Source organism: Procambarus clarkii, chromosome 27 (assembly GCF_040958095.1).
Source record: "Procambarus clarkii isolate CNS0578487 chromosome 27, FALCON_Pclarkii_2.0, whole genome shotgun sequence".
In the NCBI taxonomy this organism is placed as follows: domain Eukaryota; kingdom Metazoa; phylum Arthropoda; class Malacostraca; order Decapoda; family Cambaridae; genus Procambarus; species Procambarus clarkii.
Window position 1 is genome coordinate 21842653 of NC_091176.1, and position 20000 is coordinate 21862652.

Below are 20000 nucleotides of genomic sequence, written 5' to 3' on the forward strand. Positions count from 1 at the left end.
CAATATACAAACGTAAGGAGGACAACTTCTTGAGAAAGCAAGAGGAGGCTCTAGGGACATGATTCATCAAGGATTTACGTAACCACTTACGAAAGCTCTACATTTGTCTTAATCATAGCGGTCTGGGTTGCATTTATTAAAATGTTTACAAAATTCGAATTCATATCCCGGTGTGAATTTGAATTTCACTTTTTGAATATGTACAGCAGGATATAACATAGTATAACAAGATATAACATAAGATATAAAATGGTATAACAAGGTATAACAAGACTTAACAAGGGATAACAAAGTAACCTGGATGTAAGTCAGATAATCAGTTGAGGTACAGAGATGATACAAGGACAATAACGGAGGGGAAGAGAGCAACTGGAGAGGGTTAGAGGAAGAGATAGAAAATAACACAAAAGTCTTAAAAGTGGAAATAACAAAGAAAAATAAGTGACGTCTGTTAAGCCGGGGTTCACGAGCTAGAACACGACCATGGAAGCACATTTAGGTATATATATTTATGGGGAATGTAAATAATTATTGTTCGATAATAACAGAAGCATCCCACCAGACACAATAGTCTGCTAACTCCTACTTAGCGCTCCCAGCAAACTCTTATGAAAGAACGGCGATAATAGGATCTATAACACTCCCTCAAGGTCTTACGATAAGTCCCTCAGAGACAAGGGAAAGTTTGGCAGATTAGCTGAAGCTGCCCCTCAAGTGCTTCAGTAATTGAGAGACTACTGTGTTGTGTACTTAACCAGTATGAAAGGAGGTCAGTACTACTATCAGGGTGAAAGAACTCGGCCCATTTGTTTCCGCCATCGCCGGGGATGGGTACCCTGCCCATAGGACTACGAATCCGTAGCGTTGAACACTCAGCCACAGGCTCCTGTATAAACACGTGTGTGTGTATACTCACCAAGTTGTGCTTGCGGGGGTTGAACTTTGGCTCTTTGGTCAACCTCTCAACTGTCAATCAACTGGTGTACAGATTCCTGAGCCTACTGGGCTCTATCATATCTACATTTAAAACTGTGTATGGAGTCAGCTTCCACCACATCACTGCCTAATGCATTCCACCTGTTAACTACTCAGACACTGAAAAAGGTCTTTCTAACGTCCCTGTGGCTCATTTGAGTACTCAGTTTCCACCTGTGTCCCCTAGTTCGCGTACCACTAGTGTTGAATAGTTTATCCTTGTCTTCACTGTCAATTCCCCGTATGATTTTGTAGGTAGTAATCATGTCTTCCCTTACTCCTCTGTCTTCCAGTGTCGTAAGGTGCATTTCCTGCAGCCTTTCCTCGTAACCCATGCCTCTTAGTTCTGAAACTAGTCTAGTGGCATACCTCTGAAGTTGTTCCAGCTTCGTCTTGTGCTTGACAAGGTACGGGTTCCATGCTGGGGTCGCATACTTCAGGATTGGTCTTACATATGTGGTATACAAGATTCTGAATGATTCCTTACACAGGTTCCTGAAGGCTATTCTGATGTTAGCCAGACTCGCATATGCCGCAGACGTAATTCTTTTTATGTGGGCTTTAGGAAACAGGTTTGGTGTGATATCAACTCTTAGATCTTTCTCTCTATCAGTTTAATAAAGTACTTCATCTCCTATTTTGTATCCTGTGTCTGGCCTCCTGTTTCCACCGCCCAGTTTCATTACTTTGCATTTACTCGGGATGAACTTTAGCAGCCATTTGTTGGACCATTCATTCAGTCTGTCTAGGTCATCTTGTAGTCTTCTACTATCATCCTCTGTTTCAATCCTCCTCATAATTGTTGCATCATCAGCAAACATTGAGAGAAACGAGTCTATACCCTCTGGGAGATCATTTACGTATATCAGGAACAGTATAGGTCCAAGGACTGAACCCTGCGGGACTCCACTGTTGACGTCTCGCCAATCTGAGGCCTCACCCCTCACAGTTACTCGTTGTCTTCTGCTGCTTTGGTACTCCCTTATCCAATGGAAAACTTTCCCTTCCCCTTCTGCCTGCATCTCCAGCTCTTTCACTAGCCTCTTGTGTGGTACTGTATCAAAGGCTTTCTGTTAATCGAAAAATATGCAGTCTGCCCCAGCATATTTTTTTTTTTGTGTGTGACAGAGAGATACTCATAAAGCTTGACTGAGACTCGCTAGAACACTCGACTACACCCCCCCCCCCCACTCGTCCACTCAACAACCAAACCACGTTAAATTTCACTGAATTCTTCTCTCGCTCTAAAAAAGCAAAATCAGCCAACGCTGGAGATTTTTGGTGTGGTAGGCGCTTCCTCCTCTTCCAGACACCAGGAGTCCTCCTCCAGACACCAGGAGTCCTCCTCCAGACAGTTGGAGTCCTCCTCCAGACACCAGGAGTCCTCCTCCAGACAGTTGGAGTCCTCCTCCAGACACCAGGAGTCCTCCTCCAGACAGTTGGAGTCCTCCTCCAGACACTCCCCTTCTCCGGGCGTCGGTGTCCACTACTCTTCCCCACTGGGCCTTCGACCCACCAGTTTCTCATTACATTACCTTTTTCATTACCTCCCTGTATAAACACACACCTCCCAGTACAAACAAACACCTCCCAGTACAAACACACACCTCCCAGTACAAACACACACCTCCCAGTACAAACACACGCCTCCCGGTACAAACACACACCTCCCAGTACAAACACACACCTCCCAGTACAAACACACACCTCCCACTACAAACACACACCTCCCAGTACAAACACACGCCTCCCGGTACAAACACACACCTCCCAGTACAAACACACACCTCCCAGTACAAACACACACCTCCCAGTACAAACACACGCCTCCCGGTACAAACACACACCTCCCAGTACAAACACACACCTCCCAGTACAAACACACACCTCCCAGTACAAACACACACCTCCCAGTACAAACACACGCCTCCCGGTACAAACACACACCTCCCAGTACAAACACACACCTCCCAGTACAAACACACACCTCCCACTACAAACACACACCTCCCAGTACAAACACACGCCTCCCGGTACAAACACACACCTCCCAGTACAAACACACACCTCCCAGTACAAACACACACCTCCCAGTACAAACACACACCTCCCAGTACAAACACACACCTCCCAGTACAAACACACACCTCCCAGTACAAACACACACCTCCCAGTACAAACACACGCCTCCCGGTACAAACACACACCTCCCAATACAAACACACATCTCCCAGTGCAAACACACACCTCCCAATACAAACACACACCTCCCAGTGCAAACACACATCTCCCAGTACAAACACGCACCTCCTCCCAGTACAAACACACACCTCCCAGTACAAACACACACCTCCCAGTACAAACACGCACCTCCTCCCAGTACAAACACACACCTCCCAGTACAAACACACACCTCCCAGTACAAACACACACCTCCCAGTACAAACACACACCTCCCAGTACAAACACACACCTCCCAATACAAACACACACCTCCCAGCACAAACACGCGTGTCTCCCCAAGTCACTCGCTTATCAGTCTTAATTCAGTGGTAACCAGGCAAGAATGTCGAGGAAATCTCTCCTCGCTGACTTAAAATAACATGTTGAAGTTTGGGAAAATTTTATGGACATTCTCGGAGGCCGATGGCGACAAAGGCGCATTTGTGAGCAGCAGAGAGCCGTCCACCGATTGTCCTCCCTTTGGTCACATGCATTTCGCCCTCCGCCTCACTTTCCGCCTCTTGCACGTTAATTCCGTCCCTGTCCTCTGCTCTGCCACCCCCTACAAGACTACCATAGACGTCTATCATGGTAGCGCCTTTAGTCAGCATGGGAGACCTCCAGGGTCGGCTTCTATAGTGGGCGCCGAGCATCGCATAGAACCTACGGACGAATTTCAAATCCTTTTGTGGGGTCTTAAATCCCGGCGATATATCAAAGTGAGAACTCAGACTGTACTCACCTCGTATTTTATTCATTCAAATGCTTCGTTTAGTCTGCTCGTGGACTCTCTCGGCACCGTACTCACTTCGTACTCTCGTCATTCGGGTTCTCCGTTCGACATATTGGTCTGGATAGACGGAAGTAGGCAGCAATGGAGAATAGGTGTCGCCTGAGCCTGCCTGCTAAAATTGGGGATGTCCTCCGTGATCTTTGCCTCCTGGGAATATGCGGAGGCACTTTCCGCTTGAGCTCTGAACCGTATTACAGTGCATGGTCCTCTGGATTCGGCTCCTTTCTCATGCAAATGTATTCTATGAGTGGTCGTGGAATTCCTTCTCTGTATTTTTGGTCAATTTTGCGGGGCTGGGAGTGAAAGTTTGAGGGGGGGGGGAGGGGTAATGCGGGACATAAAATGATTTTATTTGGGATTTTTCATTAAAGAATGGGAGACTCAAGACCCCATACATAAATAATACATTCGTATATACACGCTAACATGCTTGTGAGCATGCATAGTACACTTTTTTACCGGTATGCATATGTATACATACATATATGTGTACTCACCTAGTTGTGCTTGCAGGGGTTGAACTTCGGCTCTTTGGTCCCGTCTCTCAACCGTCAATCTACTGGTATACAGATTCCTGATTTTCTCAAGATCTATAGTATCTACGTTTGAAACTGTGTACGGAGTCAGCCTCCACCACAGCACTTCCGTGTGCCTTCCATTTACTAACTACTCTGACACTGAAAAAGTTCTTTCTAATGCCTCTGTGGCTCATTTGGGAACTCAGCTTCCACCTGTGTCTCCTTGTGCGTGTACCACGTGATAAATAATCCATCTTTGTCTACCCTGTCAATTTCCCTGAGAATTTTGTATGTGGTGGTCATGTCTCTCCGAGCTCTTCTGTCTTCCAGGGACGTGAGGTGCAGTTCACGCAGTCTTTCCTCATAACTCATGCCTCTTAGTTCTGGGACTAGCCTAGTGGCATACCTCTGAAGTTGTTCCAGCTTCGTCTTGTCCTTGACAAGGTACGGGCATTCATGCTGGGGCCGCATACTCCAGAATTGGCCTTACATATGTGGTATACAAGGTTCTGAAGGATTCCTTACACAGGTTTTTGAAGGCTGTTCTGATGTTAGCCAGCCTCGCATACGCCGCATAAGTTATTCTTTTGATGTGGGCTTCAGGAGATAGGTTTGGCGTGATATCAACTAGATCTTTCTCTCTGTCCGTTTCGTGAAGGACTTCATCTTCCATTCGGTATGCAGTGTCTGGCCTCCGATTTCCTCCGCCTAGTTTCATCACCCTTACTTTTAATTGGGTTGAACTTTAGTAGCCATTTGTTGGACCATTCCTTCAGTTTGTCTAGGTCATCTTGTAGCCTTATACTATCTTCTTTCTTCTTCGGCCTTAATCCTCCTCATAATTTTTGGATCACCAGCAAACATTGAGAGGAACGAGTCTATACCCTCTGGGAGATCATTTACATTTATCAGAAACAGTATAGGTCCAAGGACTGATCCCTGTGGGACTCCACTGGTGACGCCTCGTCACTCCGAGACCTCCCCTTCCCCCTCCTCACAGCAACTTGCTTTCTTCTGTTGCTTAGGTACTCACATATCCAGTGGAGTATCTTCTCTTTCACTCCCGCCTGTATCTCCAAATTGTGCACTAGTCTCCTATGTGGTACTGTGCCAAAGGCTTTCTGGAAATCCCCAAATATACAGTCTGCCTAGCCCCTTTCTATCTTGCCTGATTTGTGTTGCCTGGTCATAGAATTCAATTAATCCTGTGAGGCATGATTTGCCACACAGGATTAATGTGGATGACGTGTTACAGAGTTCTTTCGCTGTAGATGTTCCACTAGCTTTTTTCGTACAATCTCCTCCGTCATCTTGCATGGAATGCAAGTTAGGGACACTGGCCTGTAGTTCAGTGCCTCCTGTCTATCACCTTTCTTGTATATCGGGACTACATTGACCGTCTTCCAAATTTTTGACAGTTCACCTGTTACCAGTGATTTGTTGTACACCATGGAGAGTGGCAGGCACAGTGCTTCTGCTCCTTCCTTTAGTATCCATGGTGAGATTCCATCCGGACCTATAGCCTTTGTCACATCCAAATGTAGCAGATGCTTCCTCACCTCCCCACTCGCAATCACAAACTCCTCTAGTGGAGTCTGGTTAGATATACCCTCTCTTATCTCTGGGACTTCTCCTTGCTCTACGGTAAAAACCTCCTTGAATTTCTTATTGTGTTCTTTGCAAACTTCCATGTCGTTTGAAGATAATCTGTCTGCCCCTATCCTCACTTTCATTACCTGTTCATTCATTATTTTATATGTTTACTATTTTATATGTTTTATCATGTTCATTCAGTATTTTATATGTCCCTATCATATCTCCTCTCTCCCTTCTTTTTTCTAGTGTCGTAAGGTTCAGTTCCTTCAGACGCTCTTCATATCCCATCCCTCGTAACTCTGGGACAAGCCTCGTCGCAAACCTCTGAGCCTTCTTCAGTTTCCTTGTGTTTCTTCAGGTGGGGGCTCCATGATGGCGTGGCATACTCTAAGACTGGTCTCACGTAGGCAGTGTAGAGCGCCCTAAGTGCCTCCTCTCTGAGGTTTCTGAATGAAGTTCCAATTTTCGCCAGTGTAGAGTACGCTGCTGTCGTTTTCCTATTTATATGTGCCTCAGGAGTTAGATTAGGTGTTACGTCCACTCCCAGGTCTCTCTCGAATTGTTACAGGTAGGAAGTTCCCTTTCATTGTGTACTGTCCCTTTGGTCGCCTATCACCTGATGTGTGTGTGTGTGTGTGTATGTGTGTGTGTGTGTGTGTGTGTGTGTGTGTGTGTGTGTGTGTGTGTGTGTGTGTGTGTGTTTGTGTGTGTGTGTGTGTGTGTGTGTGTGTGTGTGTGTGTGTGTGTGTGTGTGTGTGTGTGTGTGTGTGTGTGTTTACTAGTTGTGTTTTTGCGGGGGTTGAGCTTTGCTCTTTCGGCCCGCCTCTCAACTGTCAATCAACTGTTTACTAACTATTTTTTTTTTTTTTTTCCACACCACACACACACACACACCAGGAAGCAGCCCGTGACAGCTGACTAACTCCCAGGTACCTATTTACTGCTAGGTAACAGGGGCACTTAGGGTGAAAGAAACTTTGCCCATTTGTTTCTGCCTCGTGCGGGAATCGAACCCGCGCCACAGAATTACGAAATCCTGTGTGTGTGTGTGTTTGTGTGTGTGTGTGTGTGTGTATGTTTGTATGTATGTGTTGGTACGAGGTAAAATATGCAAAATCTATTTCAATTTTTTATTCTAAGTACAAGTTAAATCTTTATAAGCACCTTGCAAAATGCACTCTTCTGAACCTATGTTATAAAGTGTTATAAACTGCACTTTTCTAACGCTTTATAACTGCAAATTGAAGATTGCTTGTAAGAAGCTTATTAGCCTACAAGAAGCTGTAAAGCTCTACAAGGTATTGTAGAAAGCTTACAAGAAACATTTCATCCTTCAATACTCTCCAGGAAGATTAAAGTGACCTTTGAGAAGACATCGGAGATTTCGAAAGATTTTGAGGGATATGAAAGAATCCTTGAAAACTCCAAATGTCCGGAAATATATCAAAACATATGCTTTACACTGACTTTTCCATGGCTTCATAGAGCCTTTGAAGAGCTGGAAAATATATCAAAGACCTTTGAGAACTGGCTGGAATTTTTACTTTTCGAAATCCTACCGATGCTACAGCAGACTTTTGTCGTAGTTATTATCTAACTTCCGCCTGGAGTTACATAATAACCAGGCTATTATGTAATTCCGTTAGTTATTATGTAATAACTAATTATTATGTAACGTATGTTATGTAACAGCCGGTATGGTTGGAGGCAGTAATACTCACGGGCTCATTATTGTGTAACGATCACTTTTAGTGACACAGGATGAGAATGACAATACAGTGTTACTTTGAGGTATAACAACACTGTAACTCTGAGATATAACAACAGTGTTACTCTGAGACACAACAACAGTGTTACTCTGAAATATAAGAACAGTGTAACTTTGAGATATATCGACAGTGTAACTTTGAGATATATCAACAGTGTAACTTTGAGATATAACAACAGTGTAATTTTGAGACACAGCAACAGTGTAACTTTGAGATACAACAACAGTGTAACTCTGAGATACAACAACAGTGTAACTCTGAGATATAACAACAGTGTAACTTTGAGATATAACAACAGTGTAACTCTGAGATATAACAACAGTGTAACTCTGAGATATAACAACAGTGTAACTCTGAGATATAACAACAGTGTAACTCTGAGATATAACAACAGTGTAACTCTGAGATATAACAACAGTGTAACTTTGAGATATAACAACAATCTTTAATTGTCAAGATCAAACGAGCGAGCTGCCTTCAGGCAGCAGACTCACGCAGGATAATAATCAACCAGGCATAACAATTACAAAAATAAAAGGGAGGGGAGGCAGACGGATAAAGAGGAGGGGAGATATGTAGATAAAGGGGACGTGAGAGAAATAGATAAAGAGGAGAGGTAGATTAGGGAGGGGGAAATAGGAGTAGATCAGTGAGATAGACCTTATATAAGAGGCACTGAACAAAAATGGGTTTGGGAAGGCTTAGGTTGATGAGAGGTAGTATTTAAGTAGATTAGAAAATGAAAAATAGGTGAGTGATATGGTATAAAAGTAGATAATACAGATAGGAAATAGAGGTGATAAAATTATGAAAACTGGAGGTAGATAATGGGAGAAGAGGAAGATGCCAAAGGAAAGACCTGGAAGGTTGAATATGGGAAGAAGAGACGAATAAAGGGAGTGACTGGGGGAATATTGTGAGAAGGAGGAGACGGAGGGAGATGGATAGAGACTTAGAGAGAAGAGACAGACGTCTCCACACATTACCATTCAGCCATGTGTCCGACACATGACCCCCCCTTCCCCCCCCCCCTCGCTGCAAGAGCAATATCTGCACCCTAGAATTGCAACTGGTCTTTGCTGCATAAATCTCTTTCTGTACCCGAGTATCTATAGACACTATCTGTACCCTATCTTCATAACATGCGTGATATGTAACGGTAATGTTCTTACATAAGACATAATCACATAGTATAAAAAAAACACTCATGTTCATGTGTGTGTATTTTACGTAAAGAGTTGAACTACACCAAGTTTAATTAGTCTTTGAGATGTAAATGCCCTAACCATATACTTAGACCTTGTTAATGCACTCGGGAGAGTGTGCAAAAAATTGCAGTAGTTCAAATATTTACATAAATATACATATGCATAAGTGTGGATAATTTATGCAATGCATGATAGTGTTAAGTCTCCTCATGCTGTCGAGGGTGAAGGCAGCAACATGGGGGAAACTATCAGAGTTGGCTTAATTTCATGTCATTTTCCATTTTATTGAAAAGTTTTCTTTAATCAACTGCCTCGTCTCTCCCCCCTGTCACCTCCAGTGCCACTGCTCTCTCTTCCCGATGCCTCTACCTCGCGCTCTTTCCCGTAAGTAATTATCAAAAGAATACGCCAAGCCTCGAAGACTATTTATCAGCGACTCTTCATCGTAAATCATCTGTGACTCTTCACCTGCACGACCTCTCCCCCTGAAGCTCTCTCTTTGATGGCGCTGTCTCTACTGACGTGGAGGAACGTCATCAAATAGTCTTTCATTTTGTGTTTGTCTACACACTCCACAGCACTCTCCCTAATTTTCATCTCTGGGAATCTCGCACTTCTTCGTTCAATTCCCTAATGTTTGCCTTGATTTATAACTCTGTTTGGGTTCAGGCAATTTGGGCAAATTTAATTTTATAATATTTAACCTATACATTAAGGAGATTCCCGAGTACTGAATTTCATCTTGACGGAACAAGGAGCTAAAGTTGGACAGCCGCCCGCATAATTAAGCGAGTACAATTAGGTGGGTACCTTGCACCTCAATATAAGAAAGTTTGACGTTTTCTTTGGTTCAAGATGTTTCAAATATATGCAAGTTGTATTCTTGTTATAGTGAGTGATTAGCTGACATGTGATTAACTGTACTGCTTACAACCCCAAAAATATGATTTATGATGATAATTATTATTATAAGCTATAGAATAAGTGTTAAAGTGCCAACATGGAAGGACATCCATCAAACGTCGTCATTTCTTTATCTTCTAATGTGGGGTTTGGTCATTATATCTTCAGCCACGTTATTGTGACTCATCGTCTGCAAATCCACAACATGTGGATAAGTAATTATCCACATGTTGGCTAATCATCGATTGAACAAATATATGAGTGTAGTGATTCGATATTAATAAGAGTAGTCACGTACAAATCAGCAGGCTATTCACCGATTTTTTTTTTTTTACGCAGGTGAGTACAGAAACAGACTATTTCTGACTACTGCTCGCAGGCTGACAGCTTTTCCTTCCCATAAATCATGGTAAGCCTTACCCACTAGTTTTCCCCCTAGAACACAACCTCCAATCTGTTAACAACCAGGTACGTGATTACTGCTTGGTGAACAGAGGCGAACAGTTAAGGATTAGCGTCTAGTCAATCCTTTCCAGGCCAGGATTCGAACCCAGGACCAAATTGCTCACGAGATGCTGGGCTAGTGTGTTGTCGCTGCGCCACCTGGGACTATACTTATCGTTTTCCCTCCACCAACAGCGACCATCAGAACTGCTCTCTTCTTCCTCCACCATATGTATTAATAATTTTTTTTTAATTATATTTGTGCTCATTGTAATTATTTACCACCACTCTCACTCCCTCGGGCCATTAATGGTGTGACGGAAATTAGTTTACTACTATGGAACACAATTTTCTCAAATTCGGACCAGAGGGTTCATTGTATTTTGTATATAGTCACTAGTGTGTGTGAGTATATGTCAGCCTTTCCCAAAATTTAAGGAATGTTGTCTATTGTAACTCCTCTCCCTGTCTGTCTGTCTGTCTGCCTGTCTGTCTGTCTGTCTGTCTGTCTGTCTGTCTGTCTGTCTGTCTGTCTGTCTGTCTGTCTGTCTGTCTGTCTGTCTCTCTCTCTCTCTCTCTCTCTCTCTCTCTCTCTCTCTCTCTCTCTCTCTCTCTCTCTCTCTCTCTCTCTCTCTCTCTCTCTCTCTCTCTCCTTTGCTCTACCAACAGTCGCCGTGTCCTGTGTCAAGCAAGGCCGACCCTCTGTGTAAACATGTCGCTGGATTAATTAAACTGCCTCCGGGAGGTAAAACATCCAACAGTTTGGCCAAGTTCTCCGAAAGGGAATTGGGCAGTTTGGAGCAATGGGGTCACATGTATAGACAATCCTAAACCCGGTAGAGCATTATCAACATAAAATACCGTGTTACATTAAACGGTGAAGCATGTGATTGGCTGAATGTTGCAGAACAATGTGATAGGAGCAAGAGACAGGTAACACGTGCAACAGAAGCACGTGATGACATGAGCCCAGCAGGAACATTTGATTGAAGAATACCTAAAGGATCTCTTCTTCCTCTTATCTTTTCCTTTATCTTTTCAAATTCTAGTGAAATAGATCGATACGTACTTGAAACTTTGCTAATTAGAGAACATCTAATTCCAGCCGTTAGCACGCCGATGTTTGACCAAGAGGTTGTAGAGAGCCTTTTAGTCCTCTTGATATGTTTTGTAAAACAAAAAGTAGATTTTTGCTTGAATCTTCAGTTTAATTTTCCATAAAATGAAAAAACAAATCGCCCTTGTAATTTGTTTCCAAATGCTTCCTTAATATCTAATTGTTTCCTCCAAATTGTTTTCTATCATTCTGCTTTCTCCCTCTCTCTCTCTCTCTCTCTCTCTCTCTCTCTCTCTCTCTCTCTCTCTCTCTCTCTCTCTCTCTCTCTCTCTCTCTCTTTCTCCTTAATATCACTACCTCCCTGGTCTCCGAGGCTTCATCACAGCGCTCACGACGTCCCATTCCCAGACAATATCCCACCACAAGGAACATTTATCATCCCAGCTCCTAGGAGTCTAAACCTGGTATTTGCAAGCAATTAACAATGGTATGAGTGACTGTGAGTCAACAGCCAGGGTTGCGAACGTGTACTTGCAACACATTTCTGGTGTATTTTTAAGTATATTGTGAATGTGTGCGTGTGTGTGTGTGTGTATGTTTGTGTGTGTGTGTGTGTGTGTGTGTGTGTGTGTGTGTGTGTGTGTGTGTGTGTGTGTGTGTGTGTGTGTGTGTGTGTGTGTGTGTGTGTGTTCATGCACCAGCTGGCCATCCACTGCAAACCTCCACACATACCCACATCCATAGTTGTGAGAACGGTGCTGCAATATCAGCTGTCTCCAAACAGCTGATATTGCTGTCTTCTCATCCTTAAGGAAGTAAAACAGCGCAGCGACATTTACCGACGCCAACCCCGACAGACCACTGGAACATTATCTAACACAGTGCACAGTTACAAACCCATTAAGATTTCAACTTAGATTCAACAGAGTAGAAGTTGTTAAACACATTGGGCAAAATCTTACTGAAGCGACCATACGAGCTATAAATACTCATACTCCGCCTAAGTAAAACAGAAACAGGAAACGAGTCTATTGATCTGGGCTCTGAGAGACTCGAACTATGGACCCCACGTGTGTGTGAGCTTCGTGGGGTCCAGGGTTCGAGACCTGTTGAATGGAATGTTCATGTTCACGGAAGTATGCATGACAGCTGTAAGAAACAGATATTGCTTGCAGGCGATGAGTCACAATAACGTGGCTAAAGTATGTCGACCAGACCACTCTAATGGTCTGGTCTGGTTGACCAGACCACACACTAGTGGACCGAAACGTCGTCGTCCCTTCACCTTTTAGTGTGTGGTCTGGTCAACAGATATTGCTTACCGTGAAGGTGAGCCGCCTCGCCTCGTCCTCATCCGAAGATCGTCTCTGAAACGGAACATTGATGTGTTATATTGCAGGTCAAGGAAACAAAATGTTTGTCTAGCGTTTTGTTCTGATCCTCTGCCCGTCCGACCCACTCCTTCACTTTTCTCACCTTTCAACCTCTTCCACTCCTTTATTCTTTCCCATCACCTTTTTCTTGTTCTTCTTTCCTCACTTATCGCCTTCTTTCTTCCCGCTTACTCCCCCTCTCTTACTTTTCACCTCTCCCCTTTTCCGTTTCTTTCGCATCTTTAATTGAAATTAGGACGAGAAGAGCACAGGGAGGGGGAGTTAAGTATATGGGATGGGGATGAAGGGAAGTAAAACGGGAGAGGAGGGAAAGGAGGAGTGAGAAGAGAGGATTAGGGGTGGGGTGAAAGGGGTGCTCAATTTGTTAGGGGGGGGGGAAAGGGAGTTGGGACGAAGTTAAACAGAACAAAACTAACAATACAGACTTACGTGTTGTTTTTGACTCGTTTTTATCACTTGTTTTACTATGCAAATTTTTGACGCACAGTTCGGCAATTTTTTTTTTTACCACGTGTAAAAACGCTAAACTCTCCATTTGTCAGCCTTTTGGATATTGTTTTGGAGCAGAATTAAATCTCCTTTGATAAATTAAACCACAAAGTTCGTGTGCTTTAGTTTTTGGTGTGAAATTATAGTTGCGTGAGTGAGTGTTGGTGCCCTTCTCTTCTGCAACATTCTCCACCCAATATTGGTGCTTATATTTCGTCCTGTTTCAGGTTACATATCATCCTGTTTCAGCTTATATTTTACCTCGGTATCAACTTATCAGCCTGATTCAGATAATATATTATTCTGTTCAGTTTATTTTCATACGGTCTCAGCTGATATTTCAACATGTTTCAGCTGATATTTTAACCTGTTTCAGCTGATATTTCAACATGTTTTAGCTGATATTTTAACCTGTTTCAGCTGATATTTTAACCTGTTTCAGCTGATATTTTAACCTGTTTCAGCTGATATTTCAACATGTTTTAGCTGATATTTTAACCTGTTTCAGCTGATATTTTAACCTGTTTCAGCTGATATTTTAACCTGTTTCAGCTGATATTTCAACATGTTTTAGCTGATATTTTAACCTGTTTCAGCTGATATTTTAACCTGTTTCAGCTGATATTTTAACCTGCTTCAGCTGATATTTTAACCTGTTTCAGCTGATATTTTAACCTGTTTCAGCTGATATTTTAACCTGTTTCAGCTGATCCTTCTTGCTTACGAGGGAATCTTAACATCACCAATCCTTCTAGTGAGATGACTAGGTTTACACATTGTATGACGTGATCGTGTTGCATGTTGCATTCACTTGACACCAAATATCATTTTATCAGTACGTACTTTTTCTTTCCTGATTAAAAAAAAAAAATGAGAGTAATCGCCTTTGTCACACACATTTGTCATTATGCTAAGACCTGAAGAATAATAAATATAAATTGTGCTTAAACAAATCTTCTTTAGATAACCCTATTAACCGAGTATTATTGAATTTGTTTTTGGGTAGACATTGAAAGTACTCTCTTTTTTCCATGCGCAGGAAATCGAATATTTTGCTCTATGAATTTATGTTTGGCCTAAGGCCTATCAACCTCTGGAGTCTGAAGGTATATTAAGGACACCACAAGTACTTACTGACAAACCAGCAATTATACTTTAATATACTTGCTGGTTGCAGTATGTCCAGGACTTAGTAAACTCTCAATGTATATACACCAAGAAGCAGGGTACATCTCTCAGTGTACTCACCTAGTTGTACTCACCTAGTTGTACTCACCTAGTTGTGCTTGCGGGGGTTTAGCTCTGGCTCTTTGGTCCTGCCTCTAATAATAATAATATCATAATAATAAAAATAATTATAATGTGATAAATATGATTATTAATAAATAATAATGAATTAGCAGAAAACGTGAATTTTTGAGATTAATGTATGGTCTTTACGAGGTCAAGGGTTACCGTTGATGACCTAGCTTAACCGAGCATGACTTTGCTTAGTCTAACCCAACCCTTCCTAGTTTAGCCTAGCCTAATCTATCCTTCCCCTTAACCTAACCTAACCTAACCTAACCTAACCTAACCTAACCTAGCCAAAGTTAAAACAGGTGATATATATATATGTATATGACAGTTGCCGAGGAGACAGATGTATGTATACTGGACCAAGACAGATTGTGTCGTATGAATACTGAATCAACACAAATGAACACCACTTGACTGAAAGTTGGGAGGCGAGAAATAGGAACTGAAACTGAATCGCCACAAGCACCGCTAGAACTGCTAGTTGAGCGCGCGTGCGCTCACATTCACACACACACACACACACACACACACACACACACACACACACACACACACACACACACACACACACACACAGGCTATTTAACACAAGAGGCACACGCACAAGGGGACACAGGTGGAAACTGAGTGCCCAAATGAGCCACAGAGATATTAGAAAGAACTTTTTTAGTGTCAGAGTGGTTGACAAATGGAATGCATTTGGAAGTGATGTGGTGGAGGCTGACACCATACACAGTTTCAAGTGTAGATATGATAGAGCCCAATAGGCTCAGGAACCTGTACACCTGTTGATTGACGGTTGAGAGGCGGGACCAAAGAGCCAGAGCTCAACCCCCGCAAGCACAACTAGGTGAGTACAACTAGGTAAGTACACACACACACACACACACACACACACACACACACACACACACACACACACACACACACACACACACATGTATGGGGGCCATAGAGCCAGAGCTCAACCTCCCCACAAGCACAACTAGATGAATACACACCTCGGACTTGCACCTTTGGGGAAGGGGCCTCGCGGCTGAGTGGAAAGCGCTTTGGGGTAGTAGTCCTAAGGGCCCCGGGTTCGATCCCCGGCGGATGTGGAAACAAAAGGGGGATAGTTTCTTTCTCCCTGATGCCTTGTTCACCGAGCAGTAAACAGGTACCTGGGAATTAGACAGCAACTGCGGGCTGATTCCTGTGAATGTACTCACCTAGTTGTACTCACCTAGTTGTGTTTGCGGGGGTTGTGCTCTGGCTCTTTGGTCCCGCCTCTCAACCGTCAATCAACAGGTGTACAGATTCCTGAGCCTATCGGGCTCTGTCATATCTACACTTACATATCTACACACACTACAATGTGTGTGTGTGTGTGTGTGTGTGTGTGTGTGTGTGTGTGTGTGTGTGTGTGTGTGCGTGCGTGTGTGTGTGTATGTGTGTATGTGTGTTAGAAAGAAATATATGTAGTAGACATAATATAGGAAAAATAAATTGGCTACATTTATTTTAATTAAATACGGGTTAAATTAAATAAATAGGGGTCTGGTAGCTGAGTGGACAACGCGCCGGGACTCGTAATCCTGTTGCCCGGGTTCGATTCCTGGCGCCGGCAGAGACAAATGGACAGTTTCTATCACCCTGATGCCCTTGCAGCCTAGCAATAAATAGGTACCTGGGAGTTAGACAGCCGTTTCGGTCTGCTTCCTGGTGGTAGGGGAAGAAAAAAAAATTAGTAGTTAGTAACAGTTGAGAGGCGGGCCGAAAGAGCAGAGCTCAACCCCCGCAAACACAGCTAGGTGAATACAACTTGGTGAATACACACACACACACACACACACACACACACACACACACACACACACACACACACACACACACACACACACACACACGCAAGAGCTACGAGGAGAGGTTAGAGGCATTAAATATGCCAAAACTAGAAGACAGAAGAAAAAGAGGTGATATGATAACTACATACAAAATAGTAACAGGAATTGATAAAATCGATAGAGAAGATTTCCTGAGACCTGGAACTTTAAGAACAAGAGGTCATAGATTTAAACTAGCTAAACACAGATGCCGAAGAAATATAAGAAAATTCACTTTCGCAAACAGAGTGGTAGACGGTTGGAACAAGTTAGGGGAGAAGGTGGTGGAGGCCAAGACCGTCAGTAGTTTCAGAGTGTTATACGACAAAGAGTGCTGGGAAGACGGGACACCACGAGCGTAGCTCTCATTCTGTAACTACACTTAGGTAATTACACTTAGGTAATTACACACACACACACACACACACACACACACACACACACACACACACACACACACACACACACACACACACACACACACACACATTCAAGCTAAGGAAATAAAGGTGTAAAAAATATTAGAAAATGTTCTTTCGCAAACAGAGTGGTAGACGGTTGGAACAAGTTAAGTGAGAAGGTGGTGGAGGCCAAGACCGTCAGTAGTTTCAGAGTGTTATACGACAAAGAGTGCTGGGAAGACGGGACACCACGAGCGTAGCTCTCATCCTGTAACTACACCAAGGTAATTACACTTAGGTAATTGCACATATCAGTATAGAATTAAATATAGGCATATTCTTGCATGAGAAAAGGATCAAAGACCAGGGAGTAGACATATTCCCAAATTAAATGCTAGAAGCCCACATTAGCAGAATAACAAGCGCGGCCTGTGACATACAGGCAGCTGTATGTCCCAGGTTGTATGTCCGTGTATCCTTCAGTAACCTGGACAAAGGAGCCTTCCAGGCTCTATACATTTCGTATGTGAGACCCGCCCTTGAATATGCATCTTCCACTTGGAATCCTCACCTGAAAAATTAAAAGGTAAAACTAGAAATGACCCAAACATATGCAACGAACATGAGTTAAAGGGTTTGAGCTGTGAGGAAAACTAAGGCCTTACCATACTGTATAAGAGGAGAGAGAGGGAGGACATAGTAACGACGTATTTCATTCTAAAGGAAACTGACAACATAGACAAAACAGAATTGTTCAAAATTGGAACAGCAGAACGAGGGTTATATATGGAAATTAAAGTCACAGATAAATCACAAAGATCTCAGAAATACCTTTGTCGGTGTGGGATCCGTCAATTAATGGAACAGGTTAATCATAAAAATCTTCGAAACTAACTGAATACAAAGTTATAAATGTAAAAGTTAAAAAATTATGGGAATTGGGTCAGTATTCTCAGAACGTTAGGAAGGCGGGGCCGGGAGCCTAGCTCGACCCAAGAAGCATATCTTGGTGAGTGAACACACACACACTGGAGGTTGACGACCCAAGCCACCACACACATGAGACGAGGCCCTCAGCAGCCCGCCTGTCATCCTGCTTGTTCAGCTGGTTGGGTCATTTGTCTCTCTTGCCCCCACACCATCAATCTACCGCCAACGACACCTTTTGTCCACCCGTGAATTGTAATAGTTACCCTGCCAAACGACCGTCCCTTTCTTAATTGCTATAGTGCCAAGAATAACCCTCTTCTCAATTCTAATAGTTACCCTGCTAAGCGATCACTATTAACATCCAATACTCTGCCGAATTGGCAACTTGTGGTTAGCGCCCTCACCAACTCGCCTCGCAAGCGAAAACGTCCCGGGTTCGAATCACATCTGTATTTGCCCACGTTTCAAGCACATTAGTCGTAATTGACAGTTATCCTTGCCTGATAAAATCTCATTGTTTAGGAGACACCTGGATGGAGTTATTAAATACGATTAAAAAAGGATTACATACGGTCCCTTGCAGAGTGTGGACGTTATTAAGGTATGCTTAGTATTTACTTAAATAAAGTTATAACATTTGTGTTATATCAATATAACCACGGCCTTGGCAACAATAATATAAAATATTATAATATTGGTTATGATAGATCAAGAAAAGTCTATACACAAATAGACTGATAGATCCAGAAAAGTCCGCTTTTTGTATTATTAATTTAGCCCATATGGCATAATAAAAGGAATGAAATAGTAAACTAGAGACCCTAACTAAATCTAACCTGACCTGACCTGACCTGTCCAAACAATCCTAGGCATAATATACGCTATTTCAATCCTAGTATGTGATTTAATATGACTAGAAATGTTTAAGTTTGTTTTTTACTTTTTCTTCATGTATTTGACAAAATAAATAGTCAGACACGCGAACATTACTGGCTGCTGCACTTAACTTTCGTGTGTTCGTCAAACAGTTGATATACTCTCAGTTTAGGAGGACTGGTTGCAACAGCCGTGGCTAATACACTGTGACTCAAAGGAATATATATACCCAGAGAGATGTATTCCGCTTCGCGGTGTATATACGCTGAGTTTACTAGAGTTTACTTGTTGATTGGTCACAAGCCATTGTACCATGTTGTACCTAGTAGCCAGAACGTCATACTCGGCCTACTATGCAAGGCCCGATTTGCCTAATAAGCCAAGTTTTCCTGAATTTATATGTTCTTCAATATTTTTTTCTTATGAAATGATAAAACTATCCATTGCATTATGTATGAGTTAATTTTTTTTTTTAATTTGAGTTAAAACTAACGTAGATATATGACCGAACCTAACCTACCCTACCTAACCTAACGAATCTTAACCTAACCTAAACTAACACAATTAAGTCAATAATTTATGTTCTTAATATAATAATAATAATAATAATAATAATACAAATAACCTAATTGGAAACAATTTATTGAAAATAAAGAAAATCACTCAGCCTATTAGGCAAATCGGGCCTTGCATAGTAGGCCGAGAAGTAGGTACGACATATATATATATATATATATATATATATATATATATATATATATATATATATATATATATATATATATATATATATATATATATGTCGTACCTAGTAGCCAGAACGCACTTCTCAGCCTACTATGCAAGGCAAGATTTGCCTAATAAGCCACCTTTTCATGAATTAATATATTTTCTCTAATTTTTTTCTTATGAAATGATAAAGCCACCCATTTCATTATATATGAGTTCAATGTTTTTTATTGGAGTTAATATTAACGTAGATATATGACCGAACCTAACCAACCCTACCTAACTTAACCTAACCTATCTTTATAGGTTAGGTTAGGTTAGGTAGCCGAAAAAGTTAGGTTAGGTTAGGTTAGGTAGGTTAGGTAGTCGAAAAACAATTAATTCATGAAAACTTGGCTTATTTGGCAAATCGGGCCTTGCATAGTAGGCATAGAAGTGCGTTCTGGCTACTAGGTACGACATATATATATATATATATATATATATATATATATATATATATATATATATATATATATATATATATATATA

The 20000-nt window shown here is 42.2% G+C and overlaps 2 protein-coding genes across 2 annotated transcripts in view; both read right to left on the reverse strand.

Annotated features, from left to right (window-relative positions):
* The window catches only part of LOC123748840 (nephrin), a 224492-nt gene that overhangs the window by 143409 nt on the left and 61083 nt on the right, over positions 1-20000 (reverse strand). Inside the window, exon 2 of the mRNA XM_069332432.1 lies at positions 12809-12853. The gene's annotated coding sequence lies outside the window, so the exon portion shown is untranslated. The remainder of the gene's footprint in view (positions 1-12808; positions 12854-20000) is intronic.
* On the reverse strand, positions 7823-8871 carry LOC138369195 (uncharacterized). Its single transcript, XM_069332134.1, has 2 exons — positions 8861-8871; positions 7823-8297 (listed from the first exon to the last, which is right to left on the reverse strand). Exons 1-2 carry the CDS (start codon positions 8869-8871, stop codon positions 7823-7825), a joined length of 486 nt encoding a protein of 161 aa, XP_069188235.1.